Below are 26042 nucleotides of genomic sequence, written 5' to 3' on the forward strand. Positions count from 1 at the left end.
ATCTTTTAATACTGGAGAATAAGGAACTAAACCAAAACAATTGGGATAATTTGAAAAAGACAAGTCTACTCAAAGAGGCTTCCCCTTGTCAAATATGACCAATGGAGCATCAATGAGAGTAAGAACTGCAATAGATTGAAACACATCAAATGTGTGTGTTCGTGTATAAGAATGAGGTCAGCAAGGCTAGGTACTCAGTATTTTGAAAGCTGGTAAATAACCTGCTTTTTAGTTATATATTGTTGAATAAAGAAAATATTAATGAAGAAAGTTTCTCTCTATAGCAGCAATCCATTCTTACTAAGAAATAATAGAATTAAAGTGTTACTTTAAAAAAAATCAATGACATAATGGCAAAAAACAATTATTTTGTGATAGCATCACAAATGAGAGAAAACTAGGTATTTTTAAAAAATAACAAGCCTGACTCATCTCTGACTATCAACTTATAGAGAATGTAGGAGATAGCATTGTTAAAAGATAGCAGGAGATGCAGTGAGAAAAATCTAAGTTAAAAAATAAAAACTTGATTGTGACAAAGAATGCCTGTGGAGAAATGCCAGCTCAGACACAGATAATGACAGCTGAGATGCTGAGCTGATGCTCAGATGACCTCAGATGTCTCAGATGGGACGATAGCTTGACACATCCTGTCATCCACTCACTCTCCTGAGAGACTATGAGAGACATCCCTCCCTGGAGATGTGATCCGGGATTCTAGTTCATCTCTGAACTGTAAGCTCCCTGAGTTACAGGAAGACAAGTCTTCTTTAGGCCCTTTTCTTCAAGCAGGGGATGGGACTATTGTCTCTCATTGGATTATTTCTCCTTCTGCATTATTTTCAGACCCCTCCCAGTGATATCCCCATCAGAGGCTAAGGTGCTGGGTGTCACTCATCTGGGAAGTGGAGAAGGGGGTGTGCTGGAGCCCTAGGTTACTCACCCTGGCTGTTATCCTAGGCTGCTCTGCCACTCCACATCCTTCAGGAGCCCAGGATGTCTTTGTGTCAGAGGGACTGAGTTTTATCGCACTGCACAGAGATGCCGTGTCAGCAGTGCTTATCTCCAGGGAAGGCCAGGCTTGGGCCACAGGGGAATCACTCCACTCAGGTCCCAGGGGAATAGAAAAATTAGGGGTAGCTTTGGAGTCAGGAGAAGGAGTTTGGAATAACTAAACAAAAAAAGGGGAAAGGGAGACAGAATCAGATTCTGCAATATCCCACCAAGCTGAAATGATTATATTCAGAGACTATCAGCTTCAACAGTCCACCTGCATTTGAAATCCTGCCAAGACAATATTCCTGAAACCTCCTCTTGGCCAAGTCCCAGAATGAGTCCTGCAGAGCCCAGTCTCTGCAGTATGTGGAGATATGGAGTGATGTGTTGGGAGCTTAGAAGTGTTGGCCTAACCCAGCCTGAGGGAGTCAGGGAGGGCTTCCTAGAGGTGGAGAGGGAGCAGATTCCTGTAAGAAGGAGCAGGTCTACCCACAGACCCTCTTCTAACCTCTAAGCTCTCATGCTGCAACAGACATCAGGACTTCAGCTCTAGACTGGGGCTGGCACAGATTCTGCCCACACTCCTAGCTGAGGACTGACCTGCTAAATCAACCAGGTTCAAAAAGAAGGGAACTTGGACAGTGGAAGGGACATGAACCGCTCAGCCAGTTGGACCTGGGTTCAAAGTCTGACTCTATTTCTCACCACATATAAGTCCATCTCCATTTTTACTTTCTGGAGCTCTCTACCACAAAATAGCTGTGGTCTCAGCTCTTTCCTTAATATTTGGACTATGGTCATTCACTGAAAAGCTGTTTTCTATGGACACATTTGACATCTCCTACTTGATTTTGGCTGCACACTCCCAGCTAAACTGGACCCAGTCTCTGTCTACCTTTTTCCTCCTGAGCTGATAAGTAAATTGAGGGAGAAATTACACAAGTTTGAAGTCTTATATCACAACAAATTCATGGCCCTTAATCTGAGCTTAGAATTTAGATCACTCTGTAATTTAATTATTTCTTTTGAGTTTTTAAATTGTCACCATTCTTCCCAGGCTCTTTATCCAGTCCACCATCTCTGCTCTCAGTCACTAATTTGGTATTGCTCTTAATTTCACAAGAAGTGGAGGCCATCTAGGGTGTTTTTTTCTAGGTTGTTGCCCAACTCATCTACTTTCCTACCCACTTCCACTCCTCCATTTATACCCTGTGAGAGAGACCACTGTAAGGCATGTGGGGCTTCATCTCAACCCTTCTTAACCCTTTTAATCACTGCTTTGTTGGCTGCCCATTACTTATAGAAAAACAAAAAACAAAACAAATGAAACATTTTGAATGCCATAGCATAAAACCTAAGACCCTTTAAGATTTTGTTTAAAAAAAAGCTTTTGCTTTCAAGATGGTTGTAGATTCACATGCAATTGTAAGACTTAATAGAGAGATCCCATGAATATTTTACCTAATTCCTCCAGTGGGAACATCTTGCAAAAATAGTACACTATCAAAATAAAGATGCTGACATTGCTACAGATACAGAACATTTCCATCACCACAAGGATCCCTCCTGTTATCCTTTTGTAGCTACTCCTATTTTCCTCCCTCTTCATCTCTTTTTTAATCCCTGGCAGTCACTAATGTGTTCTAGAGCTGTATAATTTTGTCAATTCAAGAATGTTACATAAATGAATTCATACAGTATGTGATCTTTTGAGATTGCTCCCCCCCCCACCCCCAGCCCAGCATAATTTTGTGGAGATTTAGCCCACTTTGTCCTTGTATTAAGAATGATATTTCAGGGCATAGCTATACCATAGTTTGTTTACCTGTCAAAGAACATCTGTGCTGTTTCCAGTTTGGGGCTATTATGAATAAAGCTGCTATAAACATTTGTGTGCATGTCTTTGGTGAATTAACTCTTCATTTCTCTGGGATAATATCCAGGAGTGTAAATGCTCAAGTCATTTGTTTGTTGCATGTTTAGTGTTTTAGGAATTGTTTTCCAGAGTGTCTGGCTGTATCACTTTACATTTCAACTAGCTATGTATGAGTGATCCAGTTTCCCCACATCCTTGCCAGTGTTTGAAGTTTTCACCCTTTTTGAAAAAAAATTAACCATCCTAATAGATACATCACTGTCACTGTTTTAATTGTCATTTTCTACTGGCTAATAATTTTGAACATCTTCTCATGGATTTATTTGCTATCTGTATATCTTTTTCCATGAAATGTCTCTTCATGTCTTTTGCCCATTTCTAATTAGATTGTTTTTTCTAGTTGAATTTTCCGAGTTCTTTATATATTCTAGATAGTAGGCCTTCAGATATGTAATTTGCAAATATATTCTCCTACTCTGTGGGGTGTCTTTTCATCTTCTTAACTATTTGACACAGCAGCAGTTTTTAATTTTAAGGAAGTCTAATTTATCAGTTTTTCCTTAAGTGAATCATGCCTCTGGTGTTAAGACTAAGAAACCTTTGCTCAAGACCTTGAAGATTTTCTACTGTTTTTCTAAAAGTTTTAGGTTTATGCTTACATTTTTAATTTAATTTTCATATTTAAGTCAGTGATCAATTTTGAGTTAGTTTATGTATATATTAAAGTATAATTAAGAAATAAAATTGCAATAAATATGAAGTCTACATGGTGATGATTTGATATACACATACATTGTGAAAGTTTTCTCCCAGTAAGTTAACATATCCACCACCTTACATATTTACTTTTTTTTCTGGAACATTTAAGTTTTATTCTCTTAGCAAATTTCAATTATACAATGCAGTATTATCATCTACAGCCATCATGTTATACTTAGATTCTCAGAATTTACTAATCTCATAACTGCAGGTCTGTATTCTTTTACCAGCCTTTCCTGTTTGCTTCCTACCCAGCCTCTGTCAACTGCCATTCTACTTGGTTTCTATGAATTTGACTTTTTTTTCTTTTTGATTCCACATATAAGTGATACCATGAAGTATTTGTTTTTCTCTTTGTGACATATTTCACTCAGCATAATGCCCTCCAGTTTCATCCATCTTGTAGCAAATGACAGGATTTCCTCCTTTTTTGAGGATAAATATTATTCCAAATATTGTATATATAATATATATCACATTTACTTTATCCATTTATCCACTGACAGACACATAAGTTGTTTCCATAACTTGGTGTTGTGAATAATAATAATATCTCTTTGAGATAATGATTTTATTTACTTTGGAGATATAACCAGACAGATATGGGATTGCTGAGTCATATAGTAGTTCTATTTTTAATTTCTTGAGTAACCTCTGTACTGTTTTGCATAGTGACTATACCAATTTACATTCCCAAATACAGTGCACAAGTGCTCCCTTTTCTCCACATCGTTGCCAACACTTTATTTCTCTTCTTTTGGGTAGTACCTGACACCCTCTATAATATTCATTATTTTTTACTTTTGCATTCCCTTTACCTGTTACAAGGCCTAGAACACAGTAAATGATTCTTGTGTGTTTAACGTTGAATGGTATCAAAGAAATGGACATTGGGTGTGTATTGGCACCAGCTGGGAGAACTGGTGGTGATCATCTCAGAGAGAATCTCAAATATGTAATACTGGTAATCTCTGGTCATAAATATGTATTGAGAGTAAATCTTTCTCCCAAAAATAAAAAGAGCTTGGGGAAATCCCTGTCCGTTCAAAACAAATAAATTTACATCCTGTCCTTATTTTTTGTTAATCCGGCCTGGGATAAATATAAATGATGGACTGATTAGACATGGGGCTAAATGAAATTACTGGGAATGGGAGCTATCCTAGTTCTGGGGCAACCTCAGACTTTTTGGCTCTCAGGGGGAGTTGGCTACCTAAATTGGTGCCCTCCACTGACCAGGCCAACATAAACAAGGCTGGGAACAGAGCAGTATTTTTATGGTCCTCTGTCCCTGGAGACCCTTTTTCACTGGGAAATATTTTCTCACTGCTGTGAGCACTTGCCTGAGACCCAGAGGCCTCTCATGGCAGGGGCTGCCTGGGACCACCTCTACAAGTTGACTCAGCTCCCCAAGCATCCGGAGGGCCTCCTCCTGGAAGCCCTTCTAGTTCACTGGGAACCAGAAGGCAGATGCTCTCCCAGGACCCTGGCCTGGGTAAACAAGGAATAAGCAATGGTCTAACTCCCCTTTAGTTTGCCACCTTCCAGCAGGCAATCACATTTTCCTGGGCCAACCTTGAAAATGTGGTGCTTCTGTTGGTCTTCCTCCTTTAGTGCATAAAATGAGCCATTTCAATCCCATTTTAATCCCATTTAAATCCCACTTCCCCCATCCACCACGCTCCCTTCCTTTTCGCCATCCCCCAACCTTAGTCCCAGTATGGGTGTAAGGGGAAAAAGTTCAGTTCTTAAACTCCAAGCTCCCAGGCTATGTGACTGCCTGAGTGTTTAAAAAAAAAAAAAATCTGTGTGGTTTGCTTGTCAGAGGCAGAAACCCACATTTATCCCCTCGATATTACTGTGAGGCAAGGTTTATTATCCGCCTGTTCTGTGGTAATAATAATAATGAGTATTAAGTTCACACCATGTACTAAGTACTGTGCTAAGTGTTGGAAATGGACTATTGTATGTAATTCTTACAAAAACACCGAAGAGTAGATACGATTTTCTAGTAAACAGAGGAGGAAACGGCTCACAGAGGGCAAACTGACTTGAGGATGTCCCAGGTCCCTTTGCTCTTCCTATTGGACTGGGCTTCTTTTAGAAAGCCTGTGCATGTGACGATCTCCTAGGGTGAAAATCCCTCAGTCTTTGAGAGCAGTTTTGATTTTTGGAAGAACCATGATTGGTAGAATCAGCGGGTAGAGATCAAGTGGATAAGAACCATGTTTGGGTGAACACGCGGCCTCAGGGAACGAGGCTGGCTTTCTTATGTGGGTCAGAAAGCAAATCCCATGGAGCCCCTGGAGGTTTTCAGCCTCACAGGCCCTTTGGAATTGTTCATGGCTCTTAGTGTTCAGAGCACATGATATTTAGAATGGGGATGGGATTTGGAGCCTACCTATCACCATGTTTTACAGAGTTAGTTAAAAGAGATTGTGTGATTTAGAGAAGGTCACCCATTTAGTGGCACAACAGAACTATAGCTCAGAGGTCCTAAATCCTGTCCCAGGGCTCTGTCCGTCCTTTAACGGGGGGATCAAATATCATCTTCTTTGGGCTACTTTAAAAAATGCTTAATAATATATTTTCTTCAACTCAGTATATCCCAAATACAATCATTTCAAGAAGTTCTTGATATAAAATTGATAATGAGATATTTTACATTCTTTCTTTGGGGGTAATTTATTGTGGTAAAACATACACAACATAAAACTTACCATTTTAATAGTTTTTTTAAATGTACAATTTCATAGCATTCAGTATGTTCACATTGTTGGGCAGCCATCACCATAACCATTTCTAGAACATTCCAAACTGAAACTGTATGTGTTAAACAATAACTCTTCATCCTCCTCATGCCCTCCAGCCCTTGGTAACCTATACTGTCCTTTTCTATGAATTTGCCTATTTTTGGTACTTTATATAAGTGGAATCATTCAATATTTGTTCTTTTGTGTCTAGCTTGTTTCATTTAGCGTAACATAAGGTTCTGTTCATTTTGTCCAGTACATCAGAATTGAGAAAAAGATGTATTCAGCATCTTTACAGTTGTACAAATGATATCTGTCAGGATTGCTGCATTGGTGGGAAAGAAGATGAGGGAAACTCTCACATCTCCAAATCTGAGTTTATAGGATTCTATACATATAAAAGCAATAGGCATTCCACTTGGCAAAATTTAAAATAAAATTTTATTAAATCTTATACCTAAGTTAAAACTCAGATATTGGAAATGTTTGACAGATACAGAATACATTAAAAAAAGGAAGACATCCTTGAGAAGATGTAAGATATAAATAGACAAAACTATCCTTCCTCAATCTGGAGAGAAGCAGACTATAGAACATGACAGGTGGCTATAAACCATGAAGAACGATCTGGGATTTGTTGTCAACAACAGGGCAGGGGGATCACTCAGCACAAATATAGTCATTCATCTTATAAGACACACAGCAGAGTGAAAACAGAATTTTCACAGGCTGAGGAAATAAATGACAGATGTTAAACAGGAAGTAATATAACATGGAAATTAGGCAAATGTATTTGGATATCAAATTTAATTTCAAATTTTGGCACAGCACCCACAAACTGTGTGACTTAAGTTTCTTGTTATTTTTCTCTTATTTCTCTCACTTGTAATGGGAGACAAAAATAATACCTACCCCATAAAATTGTGAAGATCCAATAAAACCTATAAAGCACATACCTTAGTGCCTGCAACATTCTAAGCACTCAAAATATGTTCATTGGCATTGTTATTTAGGGCTTAGATAAATTCCCAGGTAATGCCTAGCAAACCAGTACTGAGCTCTGTGACAAGTCCTGATTTATGTAAATTATCAGTTTCATTTCCTTCATTTTGAAAGTTGTACACATCAGTTGGATAAGACCTCCACAATAAAGAAGTTTAGAAAGTAGGAACAAAAATAAGTCACTAGTAATTGAAGCACATTTCCTTCAAGGCATAATTTGTTTCATAAGTTAGCTCTAATCAAGTGTCCTTATTGTTCCTCTTAACATTATAAACGTTTCATTTTATAGCAGTCTTTAAAGGTCAGATAATATTCCTTTAATGTGGATTATTCCACATGATATTCCTTTAAGTAAATGTACCATGCTTGTGTTTACTATTCCTTACACACACACACACACACACACACACACACACACACACACACACATACATATATAAAGTAATTCCATATATATATGTGTGTGTGTGTATATATTTATATATATATGTATGTTCCTTACTCTACAGAATTCTAATTCTTTAGATTAGATGCCCTAAGATTTATAATATATGATTACTTTAAATAATGCTGTAACTAATACATTTTATAAAAAGCCTGTTTTCTGCATTTAGAAATCTTTTGTTAAGGTAGTTTTTCAAAAGTGAGATTACAGCATTAAAGCATATAATTTTTTTAAAGTTCTTGCTACATACTGCCAATTACACCATCAACTGTGATGCTCAACAATATATGTTTCAACAGTCTCCTTTTTCATTGTGAATTTTCATTAAAAACCCCTGCCAATTTGATAGGCAAAAATGCTGCTTAACTATTGTTTTAATATAGGTTGCTTGGATTACTAGAAAGAATAATTTTTCCCTTGTTTCAAAGACAATTATATTTTTTTGTCACTCTTTTTTATGTTCTCTTACTACTTATTAGGGGCATTGTTGGACTTTTTAATCTGAATTTTTTAATGGAATAATGATATCAATAACCTTTTGATGTATGGAAGGGAATTTTGGTAGCCCCCAAAATTTCACTCTGAGCAGAGCAGAACTTGGGAGCCAAAGTAGAGAAAAGCATTGATATGCTTATTGGCAAATAAAATTAAAATGGCATTAGGAAATTATTATATCAAGTCATTAAGGGTAAGGGAAAGTGGAGTGGTAAGGGTCACTTGCCTCCCACATCCTGAAGGTCTTTGTCACAGCTGATCTTGAACATAGCTAGCACCCGAGTTCTGATCTGTTTGGTCTTGGCACCATAGATGATGGGATTGATCACAGGAGGCAGAAGTAGATAGACATCACCCATGAGAACATGCACAATGGGATCAAGGCTGTTTCCAAAACGGTGCACCACTGAGAGACCAATAAGAGGTACATAGAAGGCCAGTACCACACCAATGTGTGACACACAGGTTCCAAAGGCCTTGGCCCGCTCTGACTTGGAAGGCAGTTGTAGAACTGTTCGTATAATCAGACAATAGGACAGGGAGATGAATAGGACATCCACACCCATGACCAGCAGAATGGCAGTAAGACCATAGACCACATTGGGCAATGTATCTGCATGGGCCAACTTCATCACATCCTGGTGCACACAATAGGAGTGTGAGAGAACATTGGAGTGGCAGAAGGCCAGCCGCTTGATGAGCAGAGGCAGTGGGATAAAGAAGAGGGATCCACGGACCACAGCCACCATGCCAATCTGGGCTGTCACTGTATTGTTGAGCACTGCAGCATGGCGCAGTGGGTGGCAGATGGCTATGTAACGGTCAAAGGCCATGGCCAGCAGGATGGTGGACTCAATAGCTGAGAGAGCATGAATAAAGAACATCTGGGCAATGCAGGCATCAAAGGTAATCTCTCGGGAATCAAACCAGAAGAGGGCGAGGATCTTGGGCATGGTGGATGTGGACAAGGCCAGGTCAATGGCTGCCAGCATGCAGAGAAAGAGGTACATGGGAGCGTGCAGGCTGCGCTCTGTTCTTATGATGAAGACCACGATGCAGTTTCCAAATACTGCCACAGCATACATTGAAAGCAGGGGAAAGCCGATCCAGAAATGGGCTTCTTCTAGTCCGGGGATACCAATAAGCACAAAGGTGGCATGGGTGAAGTTGCAGGAACTCATAGCTGGCACCAAGAATGGACACTGGAGAGGGTGAGGTCACACTGGCAGTCTGCTAGCCTGCTAGGACATGGAGCATAGTCAGAGAGGCTGGTCCTGGAAACCTGGGAATTGAATGCACCTAGCTCTCCCTCCCCTACTTTCTCTTCCCACTCTTCCAAGCTGTTTCAGCTCTCTCATAAGTTCTGAAGGCCTCTTCCAACAGGAAAGTGACAGCTCAAATTCATTTATCAATCACTACTCTTAAGGTCCATGTAAATTTTTAAAAGTCAATCTGGGGAGAAAAATGCTTATACCAAAATGGTCCTTTCTGAGTTCCTTCTATTCCTTCTCCTGGTCCTTCATTGTCTGGATACTGAGTGGTCCTTTTCTCAGATAGGTGTTTAGAGATACCCTATTGGGAACCCCTTCCAGATAGGGCTGTGTCCTCTTTGTTCTCCTCTCCTCTTTTTTCTTTCAATTATTTATTCATTCCATAAACATCTACTTATATGACCTCCTAAATACTTGTACTATGTACAAGGTTATTTGCTAGTTGCTGATAATACAGAGATGAGAGATATATATGTTGCCCTTCAGATACCCTGCCTAGGTGAAAGATAAAGACAAGTAACCAAATTGCCAGAGGTTTGGGATAAGTGTTAGCACAAGGTGTACATTTAATGCACAGGAAGGGGAAAGGCATAAACAGAAGAACCTTCTTGAAAAAGATGATCCTTCTGTTCAGTCTTGAAACATGAGTAGAAATTAGACGGATAAGTGAATAAAGAACATACCAGACCAATGAGGATAGGGAGTTTTGTTGTTCTTACTGTTGCAAATTTTCATGATTCCAGGTACCCAGGTATAAGGCCAGCATGGGGTGAGAGAAATATAACTTTTTAAAAAACAAAGAGAAAAAAGGGCCAAACAAAAGTCAATCCATTAAGGAGAAAGAGGGAACTCATCCGGGGTCATTATGTGGAAGGCAGCTTCCTCCAGTGACTCCAGAGATGAAGATACTGCTGGCTGTGTGGCCTTTAGCAGATCCTGACCGCCTGGAACAGTCTCAGTGAAGGCTCCTCTCTCTGTTTCTGGCTGATAGGTTCCGCTGCAGCTGAAAGCTGCCCCTAAGGCCACTCTAAGTTCTGCCCCAAGGAGAACTTAGGTTGAGTCTGATACTCCTAGAGCTTTGTCTTTCCTGGAACCTTGGACAACAAATCAGTCCTATTAAAGGAGACATATCCTTTCTGGAAAGGAACCAGTGTTGCTACACCCCCACCCCCTCACTGGGGCTCTGACCTCATCAAATGCTTTCCCTGCAAGGCTTCCTAGGTGCCCTGGTTTTTAGAGCTAATTGTCTCTAAAAATGCAAGTTCACTTCATGAACTTCTGAATCTTTGGAATAACTCTGCAGGTGTCTTCATCAGTGGTATTCCAGTTAACCTGTTTTATCTACCCAGGATTCTTCTTCACTCCTAATCTGGGTCCATACTGCAACGAGGAGATGCTCTTACATTTAGCCTTAATAGAGTGGGTTTGAAGGCCAACAGTCTTAAAATATAAAATGATAAAATGAGAACTAGAAGACTTAACTTTCATTTTCCATCATGGATATGCAAGGAAGAACAGATCCAGGGTTCAAAGACCACCAAATCACATCTTTGACCACTATTTGCTCTTTTCCTATCCTCAGACTTTGTGCAGATAAAGAAAATATCCTTCTTGACAAATGTCAGATTCCAAACTTGGCCCCCAACTACAGTCAGAGAATGAAAAGCCTTTTTCAGAGGTAGATTAATTGCATCCTTCACCAAGATAAAAAAACTTTATCTTGTATCCACTCAACTTGTATCTCTCCTATGTAGTTTGGGGGGAGAAGTTCAGAAATCCAGAAAAATCAGGCTGAAAAGTGTGGGATAGGGTTAAAGAAACTTCCCAGGAGGGAGGCTAGATCATTAGACCCCTGTGTCTAAGAGAAATAGGGTCCATGGTGAAGATAAGGGCAGGCAGGAGGGACAGTGAGGGGAGAGAGTGATGTGTTTCCCCTTTTTCAAGGCCTCTTGCTCATGGTGCTACATGCAGCGCTGACAGATGTCAGGGCCTCTGTTTTCCAGAGAATTGGATACTTTCCTGACTCCTCTTTCTGCAGGTCATCTTTTCAGTTTTTCTAGTAGCAGCCTAAGACTTTGGGCCGGTTAACCTATCCCAGAAGACCTGTTGTCCCCCTCCCATGCTATATGGCCTTCCTAAAGGGACCCCTAGGTAGACCCAATTTCACTCTCTCTTTGGATCTGAATGTGGCTGTTGCATTCATTCTCACTTGCCTTTCTGGGCTGTCAGCTAGTGCTCTGGGACATTTCTTCTCAGCCCATGAAGATGTGGGTAAGACATAAGGGCTTCTTCCTGCCCTGCCAAGAGGCAGTTGTGAGGTCTTCAAGGTTCCTTAGGATGGCAGGAGTTTAGGGTGCCCGGCCCCAGGTGAGGATGTACTCATGTGGAAAGGGTGCAGTCTTACTGAAAGAGAGCAGCTGGAGCTGGCTCCCCATTCAGGCACAGGCCTATTTATAATGCTGCCCAGGAGGGCCATGGGAACAGGCTGTGGGAATATGGACTGAGGTACCAAGAGCTTGGCAGAGGGGAAAAATATCTCCGTGTCCATTTGTGGGTCACTCCCACAAACTTTCCACTGTTTCTGTCTGGTGTGTGTGTGTGTGGAGACAATTGTAAGTGTCCGCTGTCTCTGCTATCACTCCCATACTTACACACTTATGGGTCTCAACAGTCCTTCCTCACTCTTCCAAAGAGCTCAAACCCCCCTCAGTTAGCTACAGTGGTTAGTGCTTTTCCTCATTAGCCATGTTGCTAGACACAACAGGCAACATGGGTGTAATGGGTGTATAACTGTATCCTTTGACTCTAGGAGTATACATCTTGTTTAAAAACAAAGATGGGTACACAAAACCAAAAATTCCCACAATTCAAAATAAAGAGCATATGCTTCTTCAGTTTCACCATTCCCAGCTTTTCTGTCAGTTGATGAAACAGACCTTCTGATAGGGAAGCCACTCTTTATTGCACCTTTGTTACAGATAAAGAAAGGATGTGATAGGGGCTCTTTGCCTTAGGTCACACAGTTAATTAACAATAATATTGGAGAACTGATGTTCTGACTTCTTATTTATTCACATTCAATAATATTTATCAAGGGCTTATGATATAATAAGATATTTTTAAAAATCCACCCTCATGGAGTATAAATTCTGGTAAGGGAGACAGACAGTAAATAGAACAAATATGAAAAATGAAATAGGATGTTAAGGAGTCATAGGGAGGAAAAACAAAGGAAAGAAGAGAACAGATAATTATCAGGGTGGGGAGCTGTTGAGATTTTAAATGAAATTGCCAGGAGAGGCCTCACATAGTGGAGACATTTGAGGAGAAGCCTGAAAGGAATGAGAACTATATCAAGGATGAAGGAGCAGAAACTGCAGATAGAGTTCTTGAGAAGGGAATTTATCTGGTGGCTTAGAATAAGGAGGCTAGTGTGCCTCAGCAGTGAAAACAAAGGAGAGAATACTAGGGAGAATCAGAAAGATAATAGGAAATTGGATCATATAGCACTTCATAGGACTTTTTATAGGACATTTAAAGGTTTTCCATTGGATTCTCAATACAAGTAGCTGCAACAGAAGCCAAGTGTCCACTTCTGATCTGCCTTCCAGGAAAGTCTACAGTCCTTTGTCTGCCTTGGTCAGAGAGGACGTTTGCTCTGTGGACCACCTGTTCCCACAGTGTCCAAGCTACCCACTCCCTAGGGATGGGAGCTTCCAAGTTTCCAGGAATATTGGACAGTGGGTCTGTCCATGGGTTAGTGTGCATATGTGTGGGGGTGTGGGTATGACAGAAACAACTGTAGAAGTAGCATGAGCATCTGGGCTGTCTGGGTCTTGAGACTGAAGTTCCTTCTTCCCACTTGTAGGACCCTGAGTGTCCCCATCCTTCTTCTCTAAGTCACTTTTTCTCATTCTCTTCTCTCCATTTTCCATCTTACGTAACATGTGGAAATAAATAGGCAAACAAATAATCCAGTCTGTAAGTCCACATCATCTGAACTTTTCCACTTATTTCCAGCAGTGCATAAGACACAGTCCTGGGTCTTGTGGGGAGAGTGGTCACAGTAGAGCCTGTAAGGGATGTCCAGAGAAAGAAGCACAGGGTGCTGCAGAAGCTCTTGAAAAGGACACTGGGTAGATGTGAGAAGTTAGGAAGGAGTCTCTGAAAGAAAGCCTCTTGTATTCTAAGTCAGGAGGAGGGAGCTAGTGAGGGTGCTGTAGTAAGGGTAGAGGTAACAGCTTGTACAGAGGCTTGTAAGAGACATAGAGCAATCAGGGCTAAGGAAATGTGTTCATCCACTGTGCTTGGAGCACCACATGGAGGAGAAGCAATGAGGCTTGAGAGGTACATAGAGCCAGGTCTTTTAGAGATTCTGTTATTTCTACTATGTGTCAGGCTCTGTTTTGGGGTCTGGAAGACAGCATGAATGAAACAAAGTCCTTACTGTCTAAGTGCTTGCCTTGTAATGGGGAAACTAGAAAAGAAAAAAACAGTTATGTACTATTTTGTGTGGGGTAGGTAGTGATAGGAATTAAAACCAAAGTAGATAAGGAAGAGAGTGAATGCAGACAGGAACTGAGGAAAAGGTGTTATTATTATTACTATTGTTATTATTAAAATTAAAAAAATATGTCAAGGGCCCTGTAATAAAAACACTTAAGCACAGACCTGCATGAAGTGAGTCAGTAAGCTGTGCGAGTATCTGGGAGAACATTACAGTAAGGGAGGACAGCAAGCGTGAAGTTTGATGTTGAAACATGCGTGGTGAATATAAGGAAATATTTGGAGCCTAGTGTGGTTGTAATAGAGCAAATAAAGGGGAGAGTAGTGGGAGATGAAGTTGAGTTTCTGGAGGGGAGTCAGACTGTATAGATCCTTATGAGATACAATGATGCTGAATTTTCCCTGGGTAAGACAGGAGGCCACTGGGACATGCTGAACAGAGGAAGTGATACAATCTGTTTTGTGTATTAAAATAATCACTCTAACTACTATGGGGAAAATGGACTGTAAAGCAAAAGTGGATAAACAAAGATCCACCCAGACATTATTATATTTCAGTCCTAGACGATGATGGCTTCTAACGTGGTGGTAGAAGCAGAACTGGTGGGAAGTCGTTGGATTCCAGACATCAACATCTGGAATATCTGAAGAAAGAGCCATCAGCACTTGCTTGGACATGGAATGAGAGAGACAGACAGGTGTCAACCATAAATCCAAGAGTTCCATCTCAACTTGAAAGGTAGAATTCCTGAGTTAGGAAAAACTTGGTTGAGCATATTTTTCCCTTGATGGAAATATTAGATATGGTTTGGGACATGATGAGTCTAAGATGATTATTAGAAATTCAAGTAGGAGTATTGATACATAACATATGAATCTGGACTATAAATATTGTTTGGGATTTGTCATATATAGGTGGTATCTAAAGCCTTGATACTAGATGACATGACCCAAAATGGGAATATAATAAAGAAAAAATCAGGTCTGAGAACAAAGTTCTAGGACATTCCAACATACATACTTCAGGCTGATGAAGACTAACAATAATTGAGACAGGAAATATTAGTGTCAAAGTGGCTGAGGATTTTACATCATCTTTATTATTAAATAGTCAGAAGTATAATCACTTAGCAAATTCCCTATAGATATGAATGACTACTAATTCCTTGTTGGATCTGATTCCAGTTGCAGGGCTCACCTTTACTGATTGATACCAATGTGTCATTGAAATATGTGCTTTAAAAATTTGAGAATTAATGGATATACTGAGGTTGGAAAAAATTAACTTCCCAAATTAAGCTGTTATGTGAAACATACACCACAAATTAAACATTTCTAAGTGAATGGCACAAATTGATACTCATTTGCCATCTTTGGTCACTTTTCAGTTGGTCCTGGGCAGAAAGATGAAAGAAGGCAGGTAGGAATTTTGGAATATGCTTGATTTGGAAAGAACATCAGGTAGAAATACACTTATAAGTTTTGAAAATTTTATTTTGGGCCTTTTCTCTATAATTTGGTTGAAAATTTCTAGAAGACAGAGTTGTGTTTTTAGTTTTGCTTCTTTATGTCTCCCAGTACAAATTACATGTGTGTGTGTGTGTGTGTGTGTGTGTGTGTGTGTGTGTGTGTATTATAGGCAGTAATATAGCATTAAAGTTAAGAGTATGGGGCATGCTGAGGTTAGTTTACATGGATGTAAAATATAGCTCTATTATTTACTAGCTGTTTAAGCAAGTGACATAACATTTTTGTGCCTCAATTTGCTTACTAATAATAGGAGTAACTGCCTTATCATGTTGTTTAGGATATATAATGTATTTATATATAAAAAAACACTAAAAATGATAACTGGTTGAAGGAAATAATAAATGCTTGTTATAATTATTATTATTATGGCTAGAAAATACAACTTATTTCTTATAAAGGTGACATTTTCATAGTGTATCATTCTAAATTCTATAAAGTGGACAAAGAAGAGAAAAGCTGTTGGCAGGATAAACAATTGTTTAGAACAAACACCAATGGACAGGAGAAATTCTAGACTTAGGGTATTTGACTGTTCATCTCTCCCATTCTTATGTCTCTGTCTTTGTATCTGCAAAATAAAGGTGTCAAACTAGCTGATATTCTAAATATATTCCAGCTTTAATTTAAAATTTTTGTACACCTAGTTTCAATGATCACCAGTTTTGTTTTTAAATTGATAACATACCTAACATAGACCATCTCTAGAATTCTATTATTCTATGTGATTTTGGAGTGGAGAATTTTTATTACAACTCTACGTATCTGTTTGGTCTTCACACTGTAGATGATAGGATTCATTACAGGAGGGATCAGGAGGTAGGTGTTAGCAATCATAGTATGAACGTAGGCTGGGGCTCGTTTCCCAAATCTGTGAACAAAGGACAGACTGATCAATGGAATATAGAATACAGCAACAGCCCCAATATGGGAGATACATGTGCTGAAGGCTTTCTTCCTCTCTTCTGGGGATGCAATGCTGAGGACAGTCTTAATGATCAGAATGTAAGAAAGGAGAATGAGGATTGAATCCACACCAACAGTAGAGATCATGGCAGTCAACCCCACTGCATTGTTGACCCTGGTGTCTGTGCACGACAGCTTCATCACATCAGGGTGGAAGCAGTAGGAGTGGTGGAGCACGTGGCTGCGGCAGAAGGACAGTCTTTTAAGAAGTGCCACCATTGGTGTCAGCATTAGTGTCCCCCTGGTGACAACTGCTGCTCCAATTTGACCTATTCTGGACTCATTTAAAATGGTGGCATACCTGAGGGGGTTAGAGATGGCCACAAAGCGATCGAAGGCCATGGCCAACAGCACTGAGGATTCCATGACAGTGAAGAGTTTAATGAAGAACATTTGTGACAAGCAGGCATTAAAGCTGATCTCCCTGGCATTGAACCAGAATATACCCAACATGGTGATCAGGGTGGATATGGACAGGCCAAGGTCAGTGGTGGACAGCATGGAGAGAAAATAATACATGGGTTTGTGGAGGCTGGGCTGAGTGACAATGGCAAAGAGAATCATACTGTTTCCTGAGAGAGCAGTTATGTAGAGAAGGCAGAAGGGGATGGAGATCCAGGTGTGGAAGTCTTCCAGTCCAGGAACACCAGTTAGTAGGAAAATAATGGAAGAAGTTGTGATATTCTGGAATTGTGACATGCTGGATTAAAAGAACAGAGTTCAAAATGAAACTCTGGAACAAGAATAACAAAACTATATTTTTTGTATTAATCCAATTACAAATAACTTTATTCAACTGAAAACTAATCAACAATGAATATCTACGTAATTATGTATACTATGTAAATATGAATGACTCATTTAAATTGATGAAAGAGTTGTAAGATTTCACCTGCTATAGTACGTACTAGGGCCCTTTGCTGGTAGCTACGTTTATATTATGTGATCTTTCCTCCTACTTCTATAACCAAAGATGACTTTTAAGTAAAGACACTTTACTCAAGGTTGGCCAGTCATATTTCATCCTTTATGCATTTTTAAATTATGATAAAAAAGTAGAAATTAGTTTTTCTGTGTACTTGGCATTAGAGAAAAATAAATTGAGACTGTGGAGAAGCAATATTATATCAGTTGTAAGTTAGAAAGCAGACAAGTTTACAGACAATCTGGAAAGCTGGAAAATGTCAACAAAGAGATACTTATAATACAATTAACATGAGTGAAGTTATAATAAATGGCTTAGGCACCAGTGTAGTCATGTTCAGGTGTCTATGGAATCTGTGGGGGCCTGGCCTACGGCCAAGGCTGAGCCCCACTCTAGCTGGCACCACCCTTTCCCCTCTTCCCTATTGGGGATTGGCCCAGCAGACTTCCGTACCTGTGCACAGCTCGTGCTGCCCGCTTAGAGTGGCGCGTGACACCTATCCGCTTAAAGGTCACGCATGATACTGTCCCGGATTGGTTGGGTGACTGAATATAAGGGAGCCCGCTGGGAGGGAGAAAAGCTTCCCGACAACTGCTGTAACTGCCATGAGAGATTAAGACAATAAAGCCTAGAGAAGAATCAAGACCTTGGGCGTGTTGCTTTGGTCCCTGAAGGGTCGCGACGAGTGGTGCTGAACCCCGGGAATCGCTAAACCTCGTTGCGACCTGATCCGCTGACCCTGGTGCCTGCTGATGAACGTCGCTGGACGCCGTTCGGTTGGCTGGCCAGACCGGGAGAGGGAACCGAGGAGGGTGAGTGGATCGGCGAGCAAACTGAAAGTATACGTGGCAGGGCAGACAGCATGAAGGAAAAATCACCAGCCCTTTCCACCAGGGACAATCCCTATTTGGGGTCAAGTAAAAAATTGCCTGAAGGGACAGAAGCCAAGCTGCCAAGAGGCCATCCAAGAGGGGGAGGAAATATTAGAGGAAGTACGAGAAGAGCGTGCCTTCGCAAAGGCATCGGAAGGGGGATCTGAACAGGGACTGCCATCTGATGAGGACATGGCAGTTAAAAAGGCCCATGTGGGTACCTCAGTGGCCCCTCACCAAAGAAAAGAAGGAAGCAGCCCACACTTTAGTACAAGAACAGATAGCAGCTGGTCACCTCCAGCCCTCTACCTCGCCATGGAACACACCTATTTTTGTAATTAGGAAAAAGTCTGGCAAGTGGAGATTATCAAAGACTGTTTCTTCTCCATCCCGCTTCACCCCAGAGACTGTCAAAGGTTTATTGCCACAGGGCATGGCTAATAGCCCCACCATGTGTATGTAAAGAAGGCCTTACAAACTGTCAGGAAACAGTTTCCCCTGATAATCATCTATCATTATATGGATGACATCCTTTTGTGTCATGAGAGCAGCAGGGAGCTAGAGACAACCCTCAGGGTCAGGGTATGGTGGAACGCACCCACCTCACCCTCAAGAATGCCTAGAACACTGGACAAAAATGGCCACAGTGCAGCAGAGCGGCATGGCCAACAATCCAATCCAAAACACATGCCTAAAGTTTTGTGGAAGGATGTGTTGGAAGGAACATGGAAAGGCCCGGACCCAGTGATAATCTGGACCCGAGGCTCGGTTTGTGTTTTTCCACAGGACCAGCAGAACCCCGTTTGGGTGCCTGAACGTCTGATACACAGAGTGGAAAACCCCAGAGCGGAGGTACAAGATGATTGCACTGCTTCTGCACCTGCCGTGGATCCTACAGCAGGTGACGGCGAGCCGAGCTGCAGCTGCAGCCACCGCCGCGCTGACTATCACCATTCCTACGGCAGAGACACTGAATGGTCTGTCCCAGGCCACTGCCTCGGCAATGATAGCGCAGAACGTCATCAATGGCCATTTTAAGAATGGGATGGCCTTGGTCAACCAATGCATGAACCTTCTTCAAGAACAATTGGACCTCTTGGGGGAGGTTTTGTCTGTGGGCTGCATATACAAGGGTGTATTACTGGTATTCCTTTTCATAATTATTCTAAAGCTGCCAACTTGTCCAGACAGTTAGGCAAGATGTTAACCACAAATTGGTCCAGTGAGCTTGACGAGCTCACCACTCACCTATGGTTAGAAATTTTGCTCTGTAGCTCAAATAGCTGAAGCTGTGTTAAACACCACCAAAGCCTGGTCAGGTGTAGGTGTCATAGGAATATTGCTAATTGTGGGCCTCCTCCTGGTTGGGAGGAAAGTCTGTTCCATACAAAAACAGCAACGGGGAGAACAGAAGGTCCTGTTGCAGGCCATGGCAGCGCTAGAGGAAGGCATCTCCCCTAGAGTATGGCTTATGCTGGATCAGTAGTCAAGGACGGGTAAGATCGGGAGCTGCACATATCAACCTAAGACAGGGCGCAGACCTAAGCTGTCTGTTGCCTGAGGACGGGTAAGAATGCTGCAGACTCCGGACGACCTAAGACAGGCATGATCCTGACAGCACTTTGGTTAAAACAATAAAGGGGGATATGTGGGGGCCTGGCCTATGGCCAAGGCTGAGCCCCACTCTAGCTGGCACCACCCTTTCCCCTCTTCCCTGTTGGGGATTGGCCCAGCAGACTTCTGTACCCGTGCACAGCTCATGCTGCCCGCTTAGAGTGGCGCGTGACACCTATCCGCTTAAAGGTCACGCATGATACTGTCCCGGATTGGTTGGGTGACTGAATATAAGGGAGCCCGCTGGGAGGGAGAAAAGCTTCCCGACAACTGCTGTAACTGCCATGAGAGATTAGACAATAAAGCCTAGAGAAGAATCAAGACCTTGGGCGTGTTGCTTCGGTCCCTGAAGGGTCGCGACAGAATCTAACCTTTAAAGTGATAGCTACAATGCATCAGGTGGCTTCACATTTGAGAGAGTTAGGGACAGAGGCCCTGGCCCTCACATACTGTAACATGGTGCCATTCTGAAATATATTTTTGTCTTCAGTCTACCTGAAGACTAGCAGTTCTCCAGGACAGATTTTCTCCATTTTCTTAACACATACTTCTCAGGAGATACCTAGTAGAATGTTACTGCTACAGTTTGCTTTGGAGGAAAGATGCAACTTTATTGTAAAAAATCACATTTCTATTTTCACTGAGTAGAGAATTGAAGGCTTGCCAGATGGATATATGAGAGATGAAAGAGGGGGGGTTCTGATGAAGACAGAGATTAGGGCTATCACTGGAGAGGGGTCAGTCAGTAGGAAGTTGACAATGTTAACTGCCCCTCGGAGGAAGTGAAGTGTTTCCAGACCATGCGAGTTCAGCTAGATAAAGTGCTACCTCAAGGATTCCCTAAAGAAATCTTTGGGATTAGGCACGTTTGAAATATTGAGAAATTTTAATTGAAATTAATGGAAAACTAGAGAAAAAACTGTGAAGTTACATTAAGTGGCCCAATAAATGACAGACTCTGAGTGTGTGTATAATATACATGAATGTGTCTGTGTGTGTGTCAGGAGGAATTAGATCTAAGAAGTCTTAACAGAGTATATGAATAGTAACTGTAAAGTTTTGGTGGGTAGGTATGAGTTCACAAGCTTTAAAAGCAGGAAAAAGGTATTCTTGACATAGATAACAACATGAGCAGAGAGTGAATGAAATAATGACACAAGACAGTTTGTTGCATAACTACAAGAAAATTGGTATGCTGGAGACTTAAATATAAGGCTGGGTGCTCTGGGAGGTGAAGCTAGAGGTACCAGTGGGGGCCAGCACATGACTGTTTTGCATTCCATAGAAAGAGTGAGGAGCTTAGATTTTAGATGCAGAGCATTAAGAGCTAGTCATTTCCAAATATTTTATGAATAAGTAAACAAATCATTCTTCTCATTTAACTCCAACAAAATTCCTTTCCTTCTTTAGTATCTTATTTAGTACCATTGGCTCTCTTTTTGCAGTCTACAATGCTCAAGTTTTATTCCAACCCACTGATGAAAGTTTCTCACACTTTTAATATATTTTCAACACATTCAATTCACACACACACACACACACACACACACACACACACATATATATAGTAATTATAAAAGATATGGAAGGAAATTGAGGAAAATGTTATCATAATTGACCACTGTATTTACCTAGTGGGAGAAATAAGACATAAACTCCGTTTCTCCTTAAATTTCCTGTCATATCTTTTATACTGACAAAAAATGTCCTTTCAAGGGCAGTCTGCTTGTGTTTATTATTCCTTTACCTCAGTGACAGTCTTGATTTTTTCTCTAATAGCTCTCAGAAAATTCTCCAACTGATGTCACCAATGACTTCCTAATACCAAATCCAAAAGTTTATTTTCAGATTTGTTTTTCTCTCCATTTCAAATCTTCTCAATGTTGACCACTTTCTCTTTGTAACTTTCTCCTTCATTAACTTCAATGATAGTTATTCTGTGCTATTGTTATCTGTTTGTCAGTGTTTTTGTTTTGTCTTTTCAACTGTGTTCTTTGGAAGTCTTTTTCTTCTGAGAAGCCCCTCTTCTTTTCTTGATCTTCATATACTCTCCTTGGGACATCTTGGTTTTTCCCACAGCTTTAAATAGCATTTATGTTCAGATGACTAGCAAATCTGAAATCTAATTATGGACTCTCTAGAGTTCTATGTTTCAAATGTTAACAGGATTTTTAAAGCCGTGCAAGGTTTCTGGGATTAAACTTGAAGGCAGTAATGTATCAGGGTAATTAGAGTGAGGCCGTCAAACAGGCAATTTAGAAAAATAACTGGCAACAGTTTGGAGAACATATAAAAGCACTCTGCTTATTGTCAATGAATAAAAGGTGAGTAAGGTATTTTATCTACTCGGAGGGACATCCCCACCTATAACCCCTTAGACACCCCAACCTCAGTAGGAGCTAAACAGAACTTATTCCTTCCCCGATTCCAGACCTGGCTCTCTCTCCTATACTTCATTTATCAGTCAATGACATCAAACTCCCCCAAATCATCCTATTAGAATTACCACCCCCATGTACACACAGTACACACACTTGTCCCCCCCCCCCTGTCATCCATCCATACAAATATTCATTAAATGTTTATTGATTTCACTTCTAAAATACTGAAAGCTGGAGTGACAGGAGGTCTGGGTATGTAGGCTAAGTAATAGCAATCTGGTTTGTAGTGGGTACTTGAAGTTGTATTTCATTGTAGTTTCCTGAATTGAAAAATTGTTAATATCAAAGAATAGAGGGAACTAATGGACATTATTAGGGGAAGACAGTCAAACTCCTCCAAGTTACTCTGTTTTGCTGCCATCACCCTGGACTCTTTTCAGTCCATCTACTCCAATCCATGTGCCTTCATTTTTTTGTGAGATATAAACTATCATTTTTAACTTGTTTTCCTGTCCTTTAATCATAGTGATGCTCTTCTTCCACTGCACTGTTAGAAGCTATAGCTCATAGTTATGTCTTTAACTGCTGAAATAGACCATATAGCAATATTAGTATTGTTTAGACCATTGCCAATGGCATGGCTAATTGTGACTGATCTAGGTTCAGATCCTTGCTCAAACACTAACTAATTTTGAGATTTTGTACAGCAACAATAATAAAAAAAATATTACTCCTAATAACAGCTACCATTTATTGGAATTTGTTTTGTGAAGTTTATGGTGCTAAGAACTTTGTAAACATTCTGTTTTTTCTTACAACACCATTTGTCAAATATTAAAGTTACTTTAGATTCCCTTTTTATGATAAACTGAGTATCAGGGAGGTTATGAAACATATTCAGAATCACACATAACTATTGAATATCAGACCTGGGTTTCTAAACATGGTTCTTTCTAATTCTAGTGCTAATGCTCTTAAGTATTTTACCTGTAAGTAATGTAAACTTTCATCTGGTTTCCTCATCTGAAAGGTAGAGTATACACATCCCTCTTACAGTACCTAGCATCAAGTAAGTGTTCACAATAGACAGTTTTTTTCATTTTTAGTAAGAATAATTGGGCTTAGAAGTGGAGTTTTAATTCCCTGACAACCTGTTTGGTTTTCTTAAGCAGCAAACCACTAATTATATTATTATTAATATATCAATATATTAGCACAGTGATTAAGCCATTTGATTGACAAACCACAGGCTCTTAAACTCACACCAGGCAGAACAAAAATGCCCATTCCCTATAGGATTCCTGAGAATAAATAATTCTAGAAATTCTACCACTCACCACAGCACACCATCCCATTAACTAACCTAGCTCTGCACGTTTCAAGGAAATTCTTCCCCATGAATAAAAAAGCTTAGTTTTTCTAGAGTTGACCATTTTCACAAAAACAATTTTACTTACAGAGCCCATACAGCGGTCTACTTGTCCCTCTCAGGCTGATTCTGAATGCTTAGGAGGCTTTAGATTCCAGAGGAGGACTGAGCTTAGGAGGAAACTTATTATAGCCTGGTTGGAGACAGCACAGAGCTGAAAGGCCAGTTCTAGTTGTGGTGTCACTCACTCGCTGTGTCTCCAGGGTACATTGGTTCCCAGAAGACTTCTTCAGTTATATGTAGTCTTTTTACATCTGTTCTATTATGCAATTACTTATTGTGGCTGTGTGCTTTACAGGATAATATAATTATTTTTTGTGTTTGTGTCCTTTCATTGAAGCGCTTTTGTAAAAACAGTTCTGAGATGTAACTAACATACTATAAAATTCACTCATATAAAGTGTTCAATTCAATAGTTTTTAGTACATTCACAGAGTTGGGCAAAAGCCATCATTACAGTCTAATTTTAGAAAATTTATATCACCCCAAAATGAAACTCTATACCCATGAGCAGTTACTCTGAAGAGGATTTTTAAAAAAAAGAAATATTGTGCTATATTGTTAAAAGCAATCTCCTTTGGGGATTGTAAATCATACTGTGCCCAATAATTCTTTAGCATCTATTATTATTCACAACAGTCCTGTGTCAATAGGCCTGTGCATCTTAGCAACATCTATCTTACAACTAGGAAAACATATACTTTATTCATTCATACATATATCCACTAAATATTTCATAAGAATGTCCTATATTCCAGAATCAGGACCTATTAAAGATGGCAGCATGAGAGGTGAGAAAGAGGCCTCTTCCTAAAACCACATATAATATGAAAATATAGTTAATACAGCTAATCCTAAAATAGCAACAGGAAAGAGGCTGCACCAGACTGCATACACCTGGAGAAAAGAACAGACTTCATGGAACAGGATAACTACCAAAGCCATTATTTGGTGGGACCCAAGCCCTTCCCCCACCCCACCTCACCAGTGAGAGGAAGAGAAACAGAGCGGGGAGAGGGTGGAAGCCTAGGACTGCTGAATACCCAGTCCTGGAGATCTGCTTTGGGAGCACGAACATACATTGCATGGTGCTCTGGAGAATAGTGGGTTTGGAAAGCTAAGACAGGTGGAATACTTGGAGGGACTGAGATTCCAGCCACTTGTGGAAAACAGGGATCCACATCTGGCTGCTCTGGGACAAAAGAAAGGCAGGCAGTCTTAGACACTTCCTAACAGTGAGAGGGCTGCTAAAGGGGCAAGGATTACACAGACCTTGTTGCTCAGGAGAAAGGGCAGCTGGACAAAATTGTTTGGGTGCACTCTGCCCAGCAGGTTGGGAACATTTAGGAAGTTCAGGTGCTCCATCACCCCGGCTGGCTATGCAGCTCCAAGGCCCCTCACCATGATATGAAGCCTGCTGTGCCTTCCTCCAGGCCTTCCGGCACTGGCTTGCAAACTGGAAGTCCCTGCCCTGGCATCAGGCCAGCCAAAGGGAGGCCCCACCTAGGGCAACTACAAAATCAAAGCACAGAGGCTTACACCTGTGCCCTTGGACCACTGGTTCTGCAGTGGAGACAGGCACAGCAGCCAGGAAGCAGGAAACAGCTCTTTCTTACCTCCAGGCATCAGCACTGCTCCCCTGCAAGCCCTGACATTGCTCCAGGGACTGAGCACCTCCAGAGAGTAGAGCTTCTGGGCACTAGAGGGCACCACTTACAAATATGAAACGTCAAAGGAAGCTGTTTCAAATCCAAATCCCTAAAACACCAGAAAAAGAGCCAAGTGAAACTGAATTCATCAATCTTCCTGAAAGAGATTTCAAAATAAAGATCATAAACATGATCATGGAGGTACAAAAAATATTCAAAAACTCAGGGTTGAATTCAGGACTGAGATTCAATCAGTAAGGAATGCAATATCTGAACTGAAGCATACAACGGAGGAATTTAAAAGCAGATTAGATGTAGTAGAAGAGATGGTAAATGGAACAGAAATTAGAGAGGAGGAATACAAAGAAGCTGAGGCAGAGAGAGATAAAAAGATCTCTAAGAATGAAAGAATATTGAGAGAACTGTATGGCCAAACCAAATGGAACAATATTTGCATTATAGGGGTACCAGAAGAAGAAGAGAGAGAAAAAGGGATAGAAAATGACTTTGAGGAGGTAATTGCTGACAACTTCCCCACTCTGGGGAAGGAGATAGTCTCTCAGGCCATGGAGGTGC

General features: G+C 40.7%; 3 protein-coding genes across 3 annotated transcripts in view; all 3 read right to left on the bottom strand.

Moving 5' to 3' along the window:
• Window positions 1-23948, bottom strand: part of LOC118967027 (olfactory receptor 51I2-like) — a 32634-nt gene extending 8686 nt beyond the window's left edge. Inside the window, exon 1 of the mRNA XM_036990915.2 lies at window positions 23846-23948. Within this exon, the coding sequence (XP_036846810.2) occupies window positions 23846-23854 (9 nt within the window). The 5' untranslated portion in view covers window positions 23855-23948. The remainder of the gene's footprint in view (window positions 1-23845) is intronic.
• Window positions 6325-23998, bottom strand: LOC108399454 (olfactory receptor 51E2). The gene is made up of 2 exons (XM_017664248.3): window positions 23846-23998; window positions 6325-9564 (listed from the first exon to the last, which is right to left on the bottom strand). Exon 2 carries the CDS (start codon window positions 9505-9507, stop codon window positions 8545-8547), a length of 963 nt encoding a protein of 320 aa, XP_017519737.1. The 5' UTR covers window positions 9508-9564; window positions 23846-23998; the 3' UTR covers window positions 6325-8544.
• On the bottom strand, window positions 15983-17295 carry LOC108399452 (olfactory receptor OR51C1-like). The gene has a single exon (XM_036990916.2). It carries the CDS (start codon window positions 17293-17295, stop codon window positions 16351-16353), a length of 945 nt encoding a protein of 314 aa, XP_036846811.1. The 3' UTR covers window positions 15983-16350.
• Window positions 23999-26042: the final 2044 nt, after the last annotated feature.

This window comes from Manis javanica, chromosome 11, assembly GCF_040802235.1.
Source record: "Manis javanica isolate MJ-LG chromosome 11, MJ_LKY, whole genome shotgun sequence".
NCBI classification, from domain to species: Eukaryota; Metazoa; Chordata; class Mammalia; order Pholidota; family Manidae; genus Manis; species Manis javanica.

What these genes read in the sequence shown, in the direction of transcription:
- LOC108399454 (XM_017664248.3), bottom strand. Translation starts at nt 9,507, where the DNA reads ATGAGTTCCTGCAACTTCACCCATGCCACCTTTGTGCTTATTGGTATC.
- LOC108399452 (XM_036990916.2), bottom strand. Translation starts at nt 17,295, where the DNA reads ATGTCACAATTCCAGAATATCACAACTTCTTCCATTATTTTCCTACTA.